This window comes from Bradysia coprophila, unplaced genomic scaffold (assembly GCF_014529535.1).
Source record: "Bradysia coprophila strain Holo2 unplaced genomic scaffold, BU_Bcop_v1 contig_232, whole genome shotgun sequence".
Classification (NCBI taxonomy): Eukaryota; Metazoa; Arthropoda; class Insecta; order Diptera; family Sciaridae; genus Bradysia; species Bradysia coprophila.
In genome coordinates, this window is record NW_023503493.1 from 9,031,214 (window position 1) to 9,052,635 (window position 21,422).

Below are 21,422 nucleotides of genomic sequence, written 5' to 3' on the forward strand. Positions count from 1 at the left end.
GTGAAAGTTGATTCAAAGTTCAGCTGTGTTTGCGCTAACATGTTGTCATTGTAGCCGTATATTTAAGTCATTAATTCATTTATCAACAAAGTTGAAAAAAATTAGAATTGAAAATTGTTGAATGAAAAACCGAACAAAAAAACATTGCTAACACTAACAGTAGAAATCTGCTACCACGCTACCAGTAATTGTGTATTTTCTTTTTCCCGACCGGAATGTCTAGATGGGAACACGAGCCCAAAAAACGAAAAAGGTAATTGTTGTTTTGCACAATATTTGAGTGTTTAACTGTTTGAATTTAGTTTTGGTTACACATCTATATAGAAAAGCAAATAAATTTTATTTTGTTTTGGTTTGAATTAAGTTTCACATGGCGTACACACGTTCATTTAGAAGTGTTTTTTAGCGTTTGCACTAGAGTTGTACACGTAAGGTGTTTTTTTTATAGTTTATATAGAGAGAAAACGAACTATTCGTTTTGTATTTTGTAAAATTTTCGTTTTTTTTGTAAATGTTTTGAGTATTTAAACAAAAATAAATTATTCAAGAATTGAATTGGTTGAGTGTTTGGTTTTAAAAAATAAATCAGAGCTGATTCCAAAGCTAAAATCTCGAAAAAAAATCCCATCGGCTTTTCGAACAAAATGTAAAATTAACAAAATCGTTCATTTGACTGAAATCAATAAAACATCCTAAGCCCGAAGGTAGCCATTTACAAACAAATGTCGGCACATTGTCAACAAAGTAAGTGTTGTTCTTAGCACCTAATCTTTCTCACATGAAAGCCATATTTTCATGGATAACTAGCGATTTATGAGTTGTGAAACACAAGAAAATATCGAATCAGAAACCATAAATGGAAGCAGATAGTAAACGAAATTCTCAAACGTCCCCATTCTTGATAAATATCCAGTGCTGTGTTACAATCGTAACTTCGCCTTAATAGAATAGAAATGTCCCATATTTCGGTAAGTTCTTTGAATAAATAAGTGAAAAAATATCTTTGTATGTACCAATCCACCCCAGGCAGTCTCTTTTACCCAAATGTAAAAGATTTTATTTCGAAAATAACTGTCTTCAATCGACCATTAGAGACTGTCCATAAAAGACGTCTGTGAAATGTTTCAAAACTCTGTATATCTTCAACTCCTTCTATTGTTTGTTAGGTATCTATTTTAAGCGTAAAAAAGACTACAAAATGGAAAAAATTGTCTGATAATAATCTGATATTTCAGCGTAGAAATTTTGTAAGAACCTGAATACTGTGCGTTATGTAGTTCTAACAAGCTTCTAAATTCAATTTGAAGTAATGAATAAATTCCATCCATTCACCCATACCAATTGTACCTGTGGACTAAACCCAAAGAAACGAAACGAATCACTGATGGAAGATATGTACTGAACAGGGCAATACAGATCAAAATCTCGACTGATCTTTGGAAAACAATGTACTAGACAGATAAATGCAGACAAATGTGAATTAAAAAAATTCGAATCCGAAACCAGTCACTATTTTTGGGAAAACGTTTTTTCACATTTCAATAATTTTCCTTCATTTTTCCGAATTTTATTAAAAATATTTTTTTAGGAAAATTAACCCCATCCAAATTGGGATTGGATGCCAAAAATCGCTAGAGATATTGCTCCGCTGTTCTGTCTGATACGCGGCTTTCATCAATCTATTTAATTTCTTTGATTTAAATCGAATAAGTAGTAAATCTGAGGAACGCATTTTTGGTTGAAGACTATACGCCGAGTTAAACTTTTGTTCTCTTATAACTAAAAAAGAAAACGTTTTCCTGGTACATGAAATCCGGGCAAACAAAGTCTTGACAAAGGACTCAAGGTTTCCGTTGTTTGTATTTATACCCATTTTGAATGTTTCGGTACAATTTTATAAGAAAACATTGAAGACAATGCAACTCTACTAATTGATTTTTACGTTTCGTTGGGTTTTTCCTTAATTTAACAGAAACGCTGCATGTTGGTTTTTTTCATAAAGATTGTCTTGTTTCCTTCACATTCATCTTCAGAATATTTTGAATATACATTTCGTGCAAAGAACTAACCTTAACCAGCATGATTTACCATCATTATTGTTTGTTCCTTTATCTCAAGTTTAAGAACAATGAAAAGTTTTTTTTTTATACTTTTCTAATTCATCTCGTGGTGTAATGTTTCGTACGCTTTATTGTTTGATTTTTCATCTTTAAAAGTTGTGTCGGTTGGTTTGTCTCAACACTAACAAGGTAAAGCAAAATTCATTTTTTTTAAATTTATTTATTTAAACAAAAATTTCTATAAGCACAAAGCAGCCAAACATTTTGAAATGAAAGGACATTGAATATGACACGCAATATGACACTCCCTTTCATTTCGAATACGTTTGGCGTATGCGGGCGTCATCCATTCGCAGTTTACCACCTAACTAAAAACCGGTTCCATTACTTAGTGAAGAAAGTAATAAATTAAAATTGTCAACATCGAATCAAATGAAAGGCTTAGCAAAACGACTATAATGAGATTACATGCATTATGCTATAGCTAAATAAATGACGTGACAACACGAACGTAAAGACATATTTTGCAAGAATTTTCCTTGTTCTTCAAATTATTGTTAAAGTGACTCGCAATCGTGCATAAAAGTGGGTAAAAGACGTGGTATATGATATATACACCATGTTAGTGTCATTGTGTGACAGTTCTAAAAGGGATGGTCAACACAAATACCATGACGAGGACATTATTCAAATTGAAACGAAAACTCGGTCGTTATATTACACACACCGAATCGATTGATGGTTTGGCGTTGTACTTTCCATTTTGTCACTCTAAACTGTCACAGAATTGCTCGTATCGGAAAACGTTTTACTCGAGCTGTGAGAGAATTTTGAAAATGTATTGTCACAGCAGAGATTAATGATAGTTCGGATGGATAACACCGCTTGTTTGATGGAAAAATGGTTTTTAGTTGGGTGATTGCGAATGAAGTAATCCAATTATGTTAAATAGGGACACTCTTCGCACATATCTTTTTACTTTTTTGGCGTTTTCAAAATTTTTCAATCATTTAAATTGGATTCAACAATCCTATGTGCCGTATTTGAATTGTGTCAAATCTAGTACTTCAACAGAATATATGCTAAATTGAGAACAGAAGTGTCTCTACTTAAAATCCGATTACTTTGGAAGTCGATGTTTGGGATACGTAATCGAAAATTTGAATTTTAATTGGATCAAATAAAAACATTAGGACTCGAATCGTGACCTGAACCCTGATTTCATGTCTGAAACCTATCAATACTTTGTAATCAGGTCAGGTTCAGATATACTTAGAGCCTCATCTGAAACTTTGAAATCACGTTCAGATTAGGTTCTTATAACTAGAACCTGAGCCTGACCGGATTTCAGTCATTTTCGGGTTCAAGTCAGGTACGGGTCGCATGTTCCGAGTCTTAGTAAATCTAAAGATATTGAGTGCAATTTATAGAAATTTTTCACAGAATTATCCGTAGTTAGTCATGCTGCAACTATAGTAGAACGCTTCAAAAATTAAATTTTCAAATTGACTGTCTTCCGTGTAACTACTCAATATTAAGCAACATTTCCGTCCATTACAAAATAGGGTCAACCAATCCGAGGTTATCAGCAAGTAAACCAAGGACCTTTATTCGATGACGATCCCGGCATTATGTCTGAAGTGGAAACAGCAAGTACTGGCTTCAGACGCGGCGGAAAACAGCGTTCATCATTGCCAGTCGTACGAACCCCATCGAAAACGTTGGAACGGCCTCTTGGTAAAACAAAAATGAAATTAACAACCGAAAAAGAGCAACCGGTGATCGTTTATCTATTAATCCAACAGGTTTGGTATTTTTGCAATATCGATCGGAAACAAAGAGAGCCTTGCTGCCAAACGAAATCACTTCGATCGATACGGTTCGAGCGCTGTTCGTCCGATCATTTCCTAGACAATTAACCATGGCCTATCTGGAGGGTCCTAATGTTAAAATTTATATTCACGATGCCAGTAAAGATATGTTTTATGAACTTGAGGATGTACGGTATGTTTCGGCTATGACCAACACCATTGAAAGCGTTCATCATGTCATTTGAAATGTTTTGTTCACAGTTCACATCTTAGAGAAATACGTGATCGATCCGTGCTACGTTTGTTCGAATCAAACGAAGTAACAGCACCGCAAGTTCTGCCTGGCGGACCGGGAGTGCCACAACCACTTCCGTCAAATGGTGGTCATTGGGATCAAGATCAGGTGAAAATAATATTTTACAAAATTATAAGCAAATCAATCGGATTTTTCAACCGCCCTTCTGGTTCCAACTTAATGATTTAATCTGACAACATTTAACTAACTTCCTCTCCACTTGTTAGTGGTTTCTTCCGTGTCAATTTGAAATTCTGTTCATTAAAAAAGCAAATTTTGTAAGCAGGAATAGTCTGAGACAAAATACCGACGTAGTGTAACCGACTTTCTTCACACACATACACAAGTTTCTTGTAGAATTTTCCGCAACCAATTGTTCAACATATTTCTCTAATCCCTTTTCAGAGCTACTTCAGTGAACCGGAATTCGATTCAGAATATCAACATCAACATATACATAAGGGCAAGGTAAGTAAATTACGGAACATAACAACAGGTTTCACAGTTTTTCGTTTGTTTCTTTTTTCTTTAATTCAATCACGTTTCGCAGTTTGATTTTTCTTTTGTTTTAAATTATTTTTCTGTGAAACGAAAGGAGCTCTTTCTGTACAAGGCTAAACATTTTGGATCTTTTTACTCGAAATATTTCTTGATTCTATGACAACGAATGGGTAAACTTTTTCTCATGCATCAAGCGAATTTAATAAACATTTTTCTGCAAATTGTTATCCACCCAACGAAATTTATGTCGAATAACGGAACCGAAGGAACAGCATATTTTGAGGTTTTCTTTCTTCCTTTTTTCGATGCTAAATACACATTTTGAAAAATAGATTTGAAAAGAAAAAGATAAACTACCACGTCCGGGAAACCCGGTCCTTTTATATTGTAAAATATTCGAAAGCAGTCCGTGATATACTCAATGTACTTGCTATTATTACTAGAATATTATCCTAGAATCATCTGTTCAACGTTTCTCAAGCAGCAAGTACATCGGTTATTCGTAAAATCTTTTACTTCTTTCTTTAACATTTGATGCAAAATCTTTTACTTCACTAGTTTTTACATGCCTCTTTCTATATAACACATTCCCTGACTTTACCAAGCATATTTATGATACTTACTTACTTTTCCGGCGCTACAGCCACTTATGGGCCTTGGCCTGGTCGAGGATCCGGTTCCACGTTTCCGGTCATTAACTGCATATTTTTGATGACACGTTCTATTCTGTACAATGGCTGTAGGCTGTAGGCTGTAGCTATATACAGATCGTACTGGGTGCTTGATATATCTTTTTGTGTTCTTCTATATTTTTCGAGAGACCTGGGAAAATACACTCACAGAAAGTGATTTTTGTTCTGATGTGGAGATTCTTTTATATCAAGTTGCATGAGCGTATACAAAAAACAAAAACAAAGCAAAACAACTCCAATATCGGAAACATAGAGGTAGACTACCTAGAGGAATTATGACCCAAAATTCATTGAAAAATTGTATCACACACACCACTTACACGAAAACGTCAACTTTGCTTTGCTTTTGACATTATGAGTCCCTTTATTTTTGACATTAGGAGTCCCGTGCACTGTCTGTACACGGAGCTGTCACACACACATTCAAATATATGATTTCTCATTTTAATTTGTCAGTTTGCTCTATTGAGAGGGCCCTTGATCGGAAATAGAAATTTTAAAGACATTGATGCAAGGTGGTCTACTACTTCATTATTACTTTCATTAACAAATGTTTGTTGTTGTCGTACTTCGTAAGACGTAACCAAAAAGCAAACGCTTTTTTATGACGCTTAGACTTTTTTAGGGAATGGCAAGCATATGTCGACCTAAATGGTAATTTCATTTGGTTTGCCATACATTTCACTATATAAGAACACGTTATCTTGATGTCGTCGCTTACTAAGGTGATTGCCGACGACAGATGATTAGCCGTTTTGATATGACGTGACGATATGTGAATATGTCTCTTCTATTTAGCACAAATGTACAGTCACTGAGTACAGCTCAACTTTTTAAACGATTTTCGACAACATAATACGCATTTCAATCAATCATGTTTTAATCATCGATTTTCAAATAATTGACTCCAATATCTGTTCGAAGTCATGTCGGTTTTTTCCTCCGACTGTTTCCAGATAAATTTTTAAATTACCAGATGGGGAAACATCCTACACATGTTGATGAAGAGTAAATAAGAATATTTGAAAGAGACGCAAATTTTCATTTTACCAAAACTCTTAAAAGGTCTTCAAAGTTTTAACAGACACGTGTAACCGCTTTTCCCTTGAGCCGTATCACTAAGCCACTCCAAGGGATTATAATTTCCAAAAATTTATCCTTAATTAATTTGACGAACACCGAAGCTGCCACACCCAACAACATCAGCCGAAAAAAAAAATTAAATTTATATTACGTAAAATGCATTATGATAAAACAAGGAATTAAAGCAACGGTCATCATTACACCGCGCGTTCTCGTTGAGTGTTTTTGCCGGTTATATTTTTCTCGGTAATCATTAATCAATCGTAAAGAAAAGAGAGGTCGTTGTTGCTCGTAATTTTTATCGTTTTACATGATGTGATTAACTTTCATTCTCTGCTGTCTTAACGAAATAAAGTGAAACGTTTCGTATTTAGTATACACTTTGCGTTGCCGGTGTGCCGTTGGAAAACTTTCGGAATATGGAAGAGAGGTGAACAAACAAAATCGATTGGAAAAGAGCCCCACGTTCTTTATGAGTTTTAAGTAATTAAAATGTTTAGATTTTGAAATGGGTAAATGGTGAATTAAATTAGAGGAAACGGTGAGAATACAATTAAAGTTATTGCTCGCTTTTCGAGGGTTATTATTATCTCGTTGATTTAACTGGATCCGAAAGTGTTACTTCTCCGACATCAGTTTCGTCGAATTTTGGTTTGAGAATTAAAAGCAATAAGAAAACCGTCTCGCATTTTCTCGGTGTTTTTTTTACGGAAAAATTTTCTTAAACAATTTTCATTTACATTTCGCAAGCATTCAATTTATCTACGTAACCATTTTGTGCTTGCCTTTTTCTCCTTTTGATTTTCCAAAGAGCTTTATCTTGTTTTATCATTTGGATTATTATATGGAGATGCGTACATCACGATGGGAAAGAATTTTACAGCGTAGTGCCTTTCCCAGTTATTAAAGAGAGTCAGAGAAAAAAAATACAATTCCATTCATCAATGTCAAGCCTTGAGTGGGTTTTATATTGTTGAACAAAACCAGAGTATCATCGTCATTGTCACAATATAATATCACTTTTAATGTTATTCCTATTACGCCGTGTGCTGGGGGGAGTCATTCTATACGCTCAATCTGATCAATGATACCGTGGTAAAAAAAAGTCAGATTTTATCAAACATTCCTAAAGGTAATATTGACGCAATGCCAGCCGTCTGAGTACAAATGTAAATATTGATCCATTTCCAAATGCTGGGATTTTCGAATTTCTAAATTCATTTGTGTAGTTCACGTTTGTTACGATGACTTTCATCTTAATTTGGTATTCGTTTTTCGTAAAGAATGGGAAATGAAAAGCTGCGGAAATAATCGGGGAAATTGTGAACGGTATACTAGTGAAGTAAACTCCATAGTGTGATAGTTCCAGTGTGAGATTCCAATGTGAGACTCAAATGCAGACAGATTTAAATCGAGTGTCAGATGTGTGAACAGAACATAGCCGACTGAATCGGTGCAAGTAAACTGACTGAATCGGTTCAAGTAAACCGACTGAACCGGTTCAAGTAAACTGACTGAATCGGTTCAAGTAAATCGACTGAATCGGTTCTAGTAAATCAACTGAATCGGTTCAAGTAAACCGACTGAATCGGTTCAAGTAAACCGACTGAATCGGTTCAAGTAAACCGACTGAATCGGTTCAAGTAAACCGACTGAACCGGTTCAAGTAAACCGACTGAACCGGTTCAAGTAAACCGACTGAACCGGTTCAAGTAAACTGACTGAATCGACTCTTACTAACTTCGTTCCAGTACAGTACAATGTAGATGGCACTGGGTTTTTCGCACAACTGATTTTTGTAATTTATCAGTTTGAGAGGACCATTCGTTTATCATATAGATCACGCAAAACTATTGCTATTTTACCTACGAACATGTATAGCGAGAATTCTGCTTCTTAGTTGAAGGAATTTTGGAAAAGTCGAAAGTGGGTGGTGGGCGTGAACTGAATCTCCAACTTTTACTTTGGATAAAAAGACCTTCAATCGAATTTGTATCCATTTCCAAAACTCACGTCCACTTACATGCAGCTTAGAACTTGTAATCATAATCCTAAAGACAGACAATCTAAATCTACTTCATCTTCATCCATCCTATTTGTCTGTTTGAAAGAATCACCTTGGAAACACTATTTCAGATAGATTTTGTTTCCTGCTGCATGGCATTTGTATCAACTTCCATTAAATATTTATAAACTTTATTTCCACTTCAACTGACATATAATCTTAAATAAGCTGAGAAAATTTCAATTGGCATTTTTATGTACTCATCCACTATACAATACCTATACAACTGACGAGAAAAATAAAACTTTTATAAGAATTCAAATAAAATGGATCGTTACATTTACTCTTTGAGGGATTGTATCGCTGTTGTGTTTCTACTTTTTTTTTCTATTTTCTTACCAACAACTGCTGCACGTCTTTCTCGCAAACTTTCCTGGGTTTCCCTTCGTCAAGACGATATATTTTATTCAACGATAAACTCCCACAAGAGCACAGTACGATTTTCTAATCTCATTTCTTAACTCTTCCTAAGCTTCTTTTAATGGAAACGGCACAATTTATTGACCGAAAACTTAATGAAATTAATTCATCGTTCGAGTCGGTACGTACACACACTCACATTGGAACAAAGAACACTTCAGCTTTTTCGAATTAATCAATTGATTGTATATGGAACGGAAGATTTGTTAATTGAGTTGAATGAATCTTTTAATCGGGTATGATGTCACCAGTGTCCAAGTAATCGAAATTCAGAAAGTAGAAATATGTCTCAAAGCGAAAAAATAGAGATTTCAGTCGGTGTATATTTCTACCATTGAGTCTCGTTATCGGCTGTTCAATCGTATTTCCAATCAAAAAAAAAAGAAAAAAAAAGAAACAACCCCCACACCCCCTCCAACAAAATGTATCCGGTAAACGGTGAATAAATTGCTTCTCTTGTTCAGTATCCCCCAAGCTATGGATTACGCAACAAAAGATTTAATAAATTTTTCTACACGAGACACCCAAAAAGTAAATATCCTGGCGGAAAAAAAATCACAATAAAAAACTGGAAAATTTAATTATGTACACAATAAGCTGACGAAGAAAAGAGAAGAAGAAGAAGAAGAAGAAGAAAAAATGAAAATAAATGAAAACCCTCAACCGAAAATTATATGCTCAGTCACCATAATCTTCTATTTCTCAAAACACTATGAAGCCCTAAAGTCGATGCTTATTACACGCGCACAAGTATGTACAGGAATGAAGTCAATTTACCGGAGTTTACCTGGTGCAGTTAGTGTAGTTTTGTGTAGAAAAATGTGAAATAAAAATCTGAAAAATGGTTTTGAGTGTATACATTACGTGTGGTTTTTGTTGACATTTTATGAAAAGTTTTTTTTTTTAAGTCTCGCACCCGTGATGCGCTTGTAAATTAAAAAAATAATGGAATCATGCAGGACTGTATTCAACGTGATAAACATTTCCCTGATGGCAAATAATGTGTTAGAGACAGTGGTTGTAAACTGTGGCTAGTGTTGTCTAATACAGCAAAATGTATGTTCAAACTAATGAAGTAGAAGATTTTCTACCATTACGTTGATTAGACTTTGTACATACAATCGAAGTAACAAATTCGATAGAAATGTCAAGTGTGTGATGTGCATTTAACATTAGACCCACTGGAATTATCGGTGAATGAAGCCATAACTTTCACGTTTAAAATATTGAAAAAATCCAAATTCAAAACTTGCTATTTTTGTTACCTACGGCAGATAATTGGAAAATGCTTTTTAAGGTAATGTGAAAGGTGATGGCCAGGTAAAACGGATTAGTGTCATACATTAGGTAGATATAGGAACGGCTACTCGTTTGGATGGCATATTATAAATTGGAGAACTGGGTCAAGAAAATCCAAATCGATTATTGGAAAAGTTGTTTTTGGTTTTTAGATGGGACTGTTGGGAATTGGTCTTATCATAAAAATAAGGTAATGTTCTCGAGAAGGGATAGGCATAGATGTATTCGTATTCTTACGACAGGTCAGGTCATATAAAATTGAAAAAAAAAGTCAAGTCAAGGCCTGCCCTGGTCCGATGTTTTAAGTCATTGTTCAGGTTAATTCAGAAGACTAGGACCAATGTTAATCGGTTTTCAGATAGACTTGAGATTTGTGAGTTGTAATGTTTTTCATCATATTACGAAGCCAATTATGAAAGTAATTCACAAATATTTGAGGTAATAACCGATCATAGGTTCAATTCAGATTTCAAGTTATTCGGGCCATAACCTGACCTGACCTGAATTTTTCAGTTTCAACACTTTCATGACAATTTTTGAGATGTACAGCTCAATAATATAGAGAAGAATGCATGAAGATCGACTTCACCAGATAGTTACTCAATACCTAGAACTGAGAACAAATGGTTGTCGTTCACTGTGATATCTGATACCTCGATGTATATTTGTTTCAGCGAAAACACTATCACTTCAAAGACCTCTTCATCAAAGGAAATCTTTACTACAATGACACTGTATCTTTTAAAATCACATAAATCTTGACTCATATTTCCATTCTTTTGATTTTCTACGATTTATGTTATCGATTTTCCATGAAAAAAAGAAAATGAAATATTCCACATAAATGATACATTTGTCGAATGAACTGCACAAAAATACCCAGTTTCGGATAAAAAATGTTTTACAATAAAATTTGCCACTACACAAAATATATACCACGCTTTTCACTACGCTTGAAACGTATAAAGTTGTAACCGTATACTGGTTACAATGTCGCTTTCAGAGGGATTGGATCGTATACATTAAAATATCATTAAATTTTCCATTGAAAACTAGCAATCGTTTTGAAAAAGAGTGAGGTGTTCTTTGTGCGAGAGTTTTTTGTTGTTTGTATGGCTCATTGCCATGAGATAGAAAAAAGACAAAACATCTTTTTTATTGGTTACGAGTAACGAGGAACACAGATAAATTTAATGTTCCTATTCTTCCCATTCAACTTTGTGAACTGTTATTCCTATCAGATTCCCGTGTAGGTCACCACATTTTATTAAATTTGCCATTGATTTAGACGGTGTCATTGGTGCGCGTTGGTGACGTTTATCAACACTTTGTGTGTGCTGCTTATACGCTTATGGCGCTTAAATAAGCAATACAATAATCCTCTGGCATGTTGGACATGTCACTAGATTTACAGTAACATGGTGAAGTGAAGATATATGAGATCAGTTACTTGAACGAGTTATTTTAAAGCTTCGGTGACCTATTTTTTAAGTTCCGAAAGTTATAATTTGATAAGGAATGTATATAGGGAGCTGAAAGCTGTAAGGATGAAAGGGTCTTTTAATATGAATCCACTATACTGACATTTTTCCGCCCATTGAAACGGATTACTTTTCGTAAAAGACGTTAAACTTTATCTACTAAATCTGTATCAGACTTATACTATCTGTATTGATATTTATATACGAACTAGTGGAGTATCCCCGGCTGTGGCCGGGATTGCTATAATAACACATTAAAAAAATATATTTTTCCCTCCAAAATATTCTCACGCGTCAAAATAGTACCTAGGACTAAAAGTTTTTTTTAGCTTGTGAGAATTCCCGTGAAGTATCGCCAAAGTCGAATCGCCAAAAAAAAATGTTGGCGTTTCTTCACATTTTGTCGTTTCTTCACACTTTGGCAATTTTCCTTGGCGGTTCTTCACACTTTGACAATTTTTTTTTTGCGATTCGTCAGTTTCTGAGAATTTTTTAAATCGCCAAAAAAAATCGCCAAAGTGTGAAGAAACGCCAAGAAAATTCTCCAAGAAAATTCGCCAAAGGAGAAACGACAAAAAGTAAAAAAATCAAATAATTGGCGTTTCTTCACACTTTGGCTATTTTTCTTGGCAGTTCTTCACACTTTGACGATTTTTTTTTGGCGACTACAAAAATTCTCAAAAATTGACAAATCGCAAAAAAAAATCACTAAAGTGTGAAAAAACGACAAAATGAAAAAAACCTTTAAAATTTAAATTCCGGAAAATATTAGAGTTTGCAGTATATATCTATCTTTGTATTTTTTTTGTTATCATCACATCATGATTTCAAAGTCTTGAAGGACATCGATTAACGGGCCTTAGATGAGTAATTGTGACTCTAGGCCGTAGGCCTAGTGCACAATACACATAGTAAGCCTTATAAAGCACTTTGCATTGAGATTCGTAGAACCTTTTATGCTACTTTTATGCATCTAAGGTCCGCAGATTTCGAAAATTATGATGCTGAGCTGAGTTGCATAAAACTAGCGCCAGGATCCTGAGATCGCGCGCTACAAACCGGCAGTTTGTTTTAGTAAGATCCGACTAGTTGAAATTTAGTTATTTATTACATTGAGTGCGAAGTACTGTAGATGCGTAATTAAGACACGAGGGCGATTCACCTGTTCATTCGGAAGCGATCTCAATAAACGGTAGATAAAAAATTGAAAAACGGAGATAAAAAAGGATGGTGATAAAAAATAATAAAATACCGATAGAAATGAGATACATGTCCACCATTTAAGGCGGAGTATTTCTCTGTCTGAAATTTTATTAGCGTGTTATTTTGTAAAAGGACTAATTATTAGACGGTGCGAGAGAAAAAAATAACTCCTAAGTTACCGACACCGTTCCGGCGCCCGGATCGCATTGCGGCCCTCCGCTTCGCTCCGGGGCAATGGGCCGGATCGCTCAGCGTGTTAAAACACTTTTTATGTGCAATGAAAATTGGTATTCATTTCGCAAAATGAATTCTGTAGGGACGAACTAAACTCCTGCACGTTACATTTCGTAAAAGGATGAATTCCCTAGGAACCAACAACACGCTTTTATGGCGAGAAGAAAGTTAGGAATTGAGTTAAGTTGGATCTCAACTCAAACCTGCAAGTTTGTTTTATGATTCAATCCTGCGATTTTTATCTGCAAATTTTGTGTATTTGTTTTCGCAGTTTGAATGGGCGATTTTTTTTCGCGGGTATTTATATGCATTTTTTATGCATAGGTAAAGAAGACAGGAACAAGCAACGTAATATTTGTCTTACAAGAAAGTTGAACTTTTATGTGAGACAAAATATTACGTTGCTTGATCCTGTCTTCTTTTGCTATGCATAAAAAATGCATGAGAATCGACGACATATTTTTGTGGTCGGCAATTTTGTCAATTTTTATCTATATTTTTGCATGATAAAATTAGGTTTTTTTTCACCGATGTTATTATAAAGATGAACATATTTGTATAAAATGATAAACATTTGGTGTGATAAAAAAGTATTTCACCGAATGTTCGTTTTCAAATGCATTTGCGGCATTCGATATAGTTTATTTTTTTGCTGGGATTGGGTTTTTGCTACTGGGAGAGAAAACGTACTAAAACGTAAAAAGCTGTCAAAAGATGTGACAGAAGGATTAGCTAAATATACTGAAATCAAACATTTTAGAGATTTACTCACTGTATGAAAATAATTCAAAAATGTGACTTTTCGGTCAGCCTGAATGAAAAAAAGCAATGCATCCACATCGTAAACAGGCAAGCAAAATTTCACGCGTCAAATGACGCATGGAAGTGAAAGAAAATCGCGCGTTCTTCACAACTTTTCCTCAAGTCTCTTGGACATTTCGTCTGGGTAAACAGACCAACATTAAACTTTATATTATAGATGATAGGACATTGGAAAAAAAAACACGAAATGTCAAGCAAAATTTCGATGATAGCACCACTACATTGAAACCAAAGACACTTTTCATTGCTGCGTTTTTCTATTTTCTTATTCTTGTTTTCTCAATTTGCCGTTCTATCAGCAATCAGCACACAACAGTCGCCTTTATTGAAATCTATTTATCTTTTTTGTGTTATATTTGTTTACAAAATAAACATTTTCCACCGAAAAGAATAAAACGCATTGTTGAGAAAATGAAACTAAATTGTGTGCTGACCGTAATGATGTTATTGTAGTGGAGTATATTTGCCGAATTTATTGGATTTCGCTGAGTGTTCAGTGCAGCATCAAGCACCATCCATACCAAACAGTAATAAACAAATAGCAAGCGAGAAAACGATTTGAACAATCAAACATTCATATTTTAAAGTCGAGAGCCATGTATTTTCTAGAAACCAATTACACTCATCGAGGAATCGTTGCGAAAAATTCCAAAAAACCGTCAAAAACGGAAGAAAATAAAATGTCAATGAAATTTGAGGCTGGAGATCATTTGTGTGCGTCGAGTTCTAGTGGGAATGTTGTAAAAGAAACTGTTATTTCGTCAACGAACGATTGTGCTGTGTCTGGTGTATCTGTGAGTTATCGACTTTTCAGTCTGCTTACCGGGTTTGATTAATCTGCCTTTCTCCTTTAGCCAATTGTTAATGAATTCGTTGACGATCTGTTTAATCACGTGTCGTTTTACTTAAACATCGACGATGTCAATTTTGATAATACCGAACTAGAGCCAGCGATGAGAGTTAAAGGTTTGTCCATGTCCAGTATCAATATCGCTGTCACCAATATTCACGAACAGCAGGAATGTGAACAAGATGGGACAAACAAAGTGAAGAAAATCGAATTGGAAGACGACTCATGGTGGTCGATTTTTAAGCGGAAGATTGCGTGGCCATTCAAATTGTTCAAATTTAAACATTAAATTAAGTTCAATTCCTTCGTTAGCTTTGTTCATTTTCCTATTCAATGGGTGCGCCGAACAAGTTTCCATTTGCAAATTCCAATATATTTTCAGTTCTCTCGAATTTGCATCTTCAAGAAACGCTACTTAACGTCTCAACTGTGCATCGTTAAGATATTTTTGTTGCACTCTTTCGGTTGATGAGAATTCGTTCGACTGTGAAAATGGCAAATGGATTCGCTATTCCTCTTATATCGATTTGCCTTACCTACTGCCTTTTCAATTTAAATTTCCGTTTGAACGTGCAGGTAGAAATGAAGGGAGCTTTTAGCTATTATTGGTAAATTAGAGAAAATATGAACAAATAAGCCAAAGATGCATAAAAGGATTTTCGCTGCCTGGAAAGTTGATGGGTTGATGATTGGATGAGTTACGTGAGAATCGTGAGTACGTGAACAGATTTCACTTTTGTTTTTGGAGCTCAGGCTCAATTCTTTTATGTTTTTTTGCTGCGTTTTTATTGTTTTTAAGCAGCTTTCCACAATTTCCCATGTCATAGCGATTTCAACAACATCATACACAGAGGTCTTCAATCTGCTTATTTTCCATCGAAATTAGAGCCGCCACTGTTTCGAGACAACGGAAAGAGAGCAGACGGCGTCACTTTAATACCATGGAGTCATGGCAAAATGCTCGTATGGGACGCAACTATCCGTGATGCACTTGCTCCTTCATATCTTCATTCTTCTTCGTTAAAGACAGGCAGTTTGGCAAATAGAGCAGCGACGGAAAAAAGAAATGATTATAAAAAATTGATATCGGACAACTACATCTTTCTGCCTTTCGCCTGCGAGACATTGGGACCATGGTGTGAAGAAGCTGTTAAATTCATCGATAAATTAGGAAAACTGATTCACGTAGTTACAGGGGAAAAAAGATCGAAGCAATACTTGAAACACCGAATGAGTATTGCCATACAAAGAACCAACGCTGCAAGAGTAATGGGGACGTTTGACAGTACAGCAAAGTTGGATGAAATTTTTTATATTATTTCTAATGATGTATAAATGATATTAATTGTTAAAAATATACATTTTACAAATTTTTGTCAACATTTCGTCAAGACCAACCAGAGATCAACGCTCATTCTTGTCGACGGTGTTAGTGAAGGTTAAGATAACTAGTGATCCGCGTCATTTCAAACTCCTAACTTGTGTCGGAACAACATTAGGTCAAAACTTTACCTTCCGCCATGAATGTATTCCTGTATAAAATGAGTATGCTGTTTCACGAAGTTTCCATTTAATAGTGGCTTCCTATGTAAGGAAGACTCTTCTTCCCTCTCACCGAACATTTTGTTCAACTTAAACAGGAAAAGCAATTTCCACTTGGCTGTAAATTTCCATGCGTATAAAATAATGGATGATCAACCATCACACCCTCACACCTACGTATGAATTTTCAAATTTTCTTTGTTTACGATTATGTTCCCAAGAACGATTCCAATGGGACCCATAAATTTCTTTAAGAAAAAAAAAACAAAGTCGAACAAAAATCGTAGCTTGAACACCACACACGGACACAGCAAAAAATAATTGGGTTTGGTTGACACACACACTCCGCAACAAATCACATTTCACACTACAAAATGTCTTGTGCGGACACCTAACCATGATAAATTACAGTTTCGTATGTTTTATACGTTGGTCGCCAATAAACTGGAAAGATATGCAAATGATTGAAAGGGTAAATAGGTTTTTGATGTCCATATCATTGATGTTCATATTATTTTTATATTCGACTAGCCTAGTACTTTGACTTTAGAAATTTGAATCGATTCGTAGAAGTGGAGAAAAAAAGAACTGCCTCTGATATTCGACTTACAGATTGTTCTTTCACGCTATGCAATTAGCGCAGTGCTTGCTCAGGTCAAGACGAAAGTGTATATCTTGCTCAGACGGAAATCATAAGGTTTTCGAATCTATTACTTCAATTTATTTGTATTAGATTCAAATCAAATCTTTTACTTCATTTGTTTTAACATAAATTTTGCAATATAAAACGACATCGGCTTCTTCTAGAGCTCATACCTTGTTTTTGTCGGTGTTGTCGCTTACAGCTAATCAACTAAACATTTTGCTCAGACTCTATTTGAGGATAGATATAATTGAAGGTCTGCAGTATATCCACGTTATTTGGTCGCACAAATTAATTATTACTTGGTGTATCATTCGACTGCATCTCTTCTTGTAACAACCTAATAAACTCCATAAACAACATATTCTGTCACAATATTTTTAATATAAAGAGAAATCCAATAAAATATATCGCTTTGTGCTGTGCCATAATGTACCGAAACAGCAAATAAAAACTTTAGAGATGCTTCCGGTTCGTTTCATACAACAAAAAAATAAAAATGTCTTCGCTCTGAATGGAAGAATATTTATCACTTAAGGAAAGGCATATATTTACTCAGCTCCGACTCATACCCCCGACCATATTTATATAGATGTACATTGTACAGTATAGCATTTGAAAGGGAAAGTTTGTGTTTTTTTTATTGAGCAATACAAAGTGCGAAAATCATTGGTCAAGTATGTTGTAGGCGTTTTATTTATTCAACTGAATTTATACGATGGAAGTTAAGTTGACTTTAAGTACAAAGCCTTTAAGGTTACGCCACGTGCTACATTCGCTTTGTCTTTATTTGTCTTTATTTTATGAGCAACATTAATATCTTGAAATTACAATTTTTTTTCATCTGTAACCCAAGAGAAACATGTCAACTCGAGAACATTTCGTTTTCATTGCAATTGTTTCATTCCGGCTAAAATATGTTACTCATAAACGTGAGATAAAGTACTATTTACTTCCCGGGGGCACAACTTTACCTCAAGTTATTGAGCAAAATAGCTCACTTACCAAGGCAGAAATGATGGAAATGTCTTCTTGTATGTTTACCGGCCTCGGTACCGCCTCGGAACGATAAACTTCACACAAAAAGCACCATTTCCATAATTTGTTCCGTTTGGTAAGTAGTGTGCTATTACGAGTTGGAAATTTTGGAATTTAGTTTTTTCGTCAACGAACATTGTTACCAGGGGAGAAGCGATTTACCAAAAAAAAACTCTAGTTCCATTCTGGTAGCATGTACAGATTCCTACCACATTTTCATGTAGAATATCGTTGAGTAAACATTCGCACCACCAAAGTTAAGACTCTTCCTATATCCGTTCCACGTTCATCGGTTGATGATAGTCTAACTATCGAATCGAGAACTGTTTCGGCCTCGGATCTGGGACTGTCCACTCCGAGTTGCTCCAACGGCTAATCCAAAGCTGTAGAACATCTCGACTAGAAAACATAACCAATACAAAACCACAACTTTGTGTCGATATAATAAAATGTTTTCACGAATCTTTTACTTCAACTGTTTAAAACAGCGTCTATATTAGTACATAATCTGTTAGTTCATTCGTTTCTACATACTTTTTGCTATAAAGGTTGCACTTACGGGATATTATCGTTCCTTTATTGTTGTTGCTGTCGATAACCGATGATTACCCTTATAGATGAGTCAGGTGGAAGCTACTTATCTTTAAAAAAAATCATTTTGTTCAATAACATTTGTTCAATCGTCTATCTCTTCAACATCATTATTTTTATCGCTCTGTCCTAATAGAATATGAGGCAGACAATGTCGTCAGCAAATAACATTTTGTAATTGCACATAAAATTACCAATTACAGACTGTCTGAGCATGTGTTTCATTCTACACAAGTTAATGTGCGTGCAACTTATACCGGGGTACTGTCGTATCATAAACAATTTTATCTGTCAGAGTCCAATGGTCGATTTAAAATTATATTTAGCTTAAATTTAAGGGCACATTCGGTGCGGTATTTGCTGGCTACGTACTTGGATATAAATTCGCGTTTACGTTTAACGAAAGACATTTTTCAAATGCTCCATTAAAATCAAATCTAAATAAATCCAGACAGGAAAATAAACTGTAAAAAATAAATATTTTGTCTGTCTCGTTTCCGACCAGCCAACCGAATTAAGTGCGCCACTTTCACTAAAAGATAAAACATAAACAGAAAATATCGCAAACGAGATATAATTTGTGACAATTTGCAATTTGTTAGTCACATCGTAAAGAGAAGAAACACCTTTCCATCTACATTGTCGCGTCAACGAAAGTTTTGTCAAAGATTTTCCGCTCTGATACACACATATATACTCACTAATTAGCTGCTTTAATTTCTTGATATATTTTTTTATATGCACCGTTTGCTGTTAAAGTGACTTCCATTCATAAATATTTTCTTTTCTTCACTTCCAGGGAAGCAAAGCTCCATATTATGTCGGAGCTGCACAGACGCTGCCTCGAGGAATGTATAGCGATAGGAATAAAAATGTTGTCGGTGAGTAAAGTTTGTTGTTAATTAAAAAGGAGCTCGTAATCTTCTTCCGTCTCTATCTCTGTACCTCTTTTACTCGTAGAGCGTAGACGAATAATTGTGTTGATAAGTTTACTGCCAAGTTTATTGATTTTCTTTTGAATAGCAAAGTGCATGAAAGTTTATTTTCGATCCAGAAATGTGCATAATAAGCTAGGAACGGAATAACACAATGATGCCATTACAATGGGTAGATTATTACACCTAACCGTAGTGTGGTTAGCATCGATAAATAATTAATAAACTGTAAATCCTTAAGATCGACATCAGATGACGAGATGTAATGAATCTGGTAGATGGTAAATATGCAACTGGATGTCATCCGGAATTGAAAACTTTGAAATTTATTTACGAGTTTTCCAAATAGACAGTGTCTAGCGATTCATTTTTTTATGAAACGACTAAGAACAGGTGACGTCAGTGAAATTTAGACAAGAATTTACTTCTGCTGTTTCCCAGCTGATCTGCTCATACAAACAAAACTGCTCAGACGTCTTTCTACGGGCGAAACGTATTGTTTGGATGAGTGATCAGCTGAAAAACAACTGGAGTAAATTCATGTCTAAATATTACCGACATCCGCTGTATCTACTTCCATCTAAAAAAAATCATTTTTTTAAATTTTAAAGCAGAAACAACGTCAAGACACTCGACAGTTTGTTAAACGAAGCTACCATCGTAGCTCCCTAAAATTTCAGAATCAAATTATGGTAAAACTCCAACGATTTAAAAAAAAAAACTCAAAATCCACTGAAATCGAATACAGCATCAGTTCGGTGTACTTACTCGAATTCGATCGATCTAAATTAAATTCAGATGTGTACCTCAGCTTCTACTATCTCTTTTTTTCATAAATTTGAATAAAGCTTAGTTTTTCGATTTTTTTGTTCGCGTTTTCCATTGATTAGCTGGTCTTTTATATTCATCTAAGATTTACAATCGTAAACAATCGTAATAAAACTTCGACCACGAATTCCTATTTTTTACGGCGTCGTTCAACCCATATTACAAAGTATAATTCCGTTCCAACTTCGTTCAACTGAAATTATAAAATTAATCGAATGATCGCATAAATAACTGGCAAACTAGACTGCATAGCATATATAGCCAGTTTCTATAAAATTTCAAATTAAATGACTCGGAATGGGATAATATTATAACATTAAACCTGACTCTGGCAAATCCAATCATTTTTCATTTTCCCTATCTCCGTACGTAATTTTTCATTTGGCTCTGGGTAAAAATTTTAGCCAAAGAGAGGAATATCAGAGTATCCCATCTACTCAGTACTTAAATGGACTTTTAACATGAATGCATTACAGTTGTTTGCCTGCATGGAAACGTGTGTATATACATCCAATTTGCATGCATTTGATATTGTAAAATGCAGAAAAAAAAGGTAAAGAGGGATTACACCAGAGGATTATACCTTTAAAAAAAGGACATTCGATGAAACCATGAATTTGTGTCGATGTTAGTTCTCTTTTGCGAACAATATTCCAGGAAATTTAATTTTTGAACATTTTACCAGATATTAAACATTTATGTTTTCTGCATAGGTCCGGGTGGCTTTTAAAGCTTTTTGTTCATTTAGAATTCAATTTACACATGTCAACGAATGACCGCTAAAGTTATTGATTATTTTGTGAAGCGGTAATGATTTAAATCCACCGTGGATACGTAGAACATTCTACGTGAAAACCTAAAACGGAATAGCACTTTACGTACTGGTTTGGGGATTTTTATTTTCAAACTGGGTGTCGTTTGTAGTTTACCAGCGAAGACGAGTTTTAACTCTAGCGTTAGTGAAGGAAAACGAGTTTCCGGGTTAGTAAGAAACTCAAAAGACACTGAAGAAACTCATGAATTTTTGAC

The 21,422-nt window shown here is 34.8% G+C and overlaps 2 protein-coding genes across 17 annotated transcripts in view; both read left to right on the plus strand.

Annotated features, from left to right (window-relative positions):
• Positions 1-21,422, plus strand: part of LOC119076436 (coiled-coil domain-containing protein AGAP005037) — a 170,102-nt gene that overhangs the window by 119,421 nt on the left and 29,259 nt on the right. For 14 of the 16 annotated variants that reach the window (XM_037183196.1, XM_037183188.1, XM_037183186.1 and 11 more), the window contains 6 exons: positions 224-253; positions 3,626-3,797; positions 3,866-4,064; positions 4,133-4,274; positions 4,572-4,634; positions 19,430-19,511. In XM_037183196.1, the coding sequence (XP_037039091.1) occupies positions 224-253; positions 3,626-3,797; positions 3,866-4,064; positions 4,133-4,274; positions 4,572-4,634; positions 19,430-19,511 (688 nt within the window). The remainder of the gene's footprint in view (positions 1-223; positions 254-3,625; positions 3,798-3,865; positions 4,065-4,132; positions 4,275-4,571; positions 4,635-19,429; positions 19,512-21,422) is intronic. The other 2 variants (XM_037183193.1, XM_037183200.1) reach the window with 1 other exon arrangement.
• Positions 14,522-15,122, plus strand: LOC119076441. Its single transcript, XM_037183205.1, has 2 exons — positions 14,522-14,760; positions 14,821-15,122. The coding sequence occupies exons 1-2, from the start codon at positions 14,563-14,565 to the stop codon at positions 15,103-15,105; spliced, it is 483 nt and encodes a 160-aa protein (XP_037039100.1). The 5' UTR covers positions 14,522-14,562; the 3' UTR covers positions 15,106-15,122.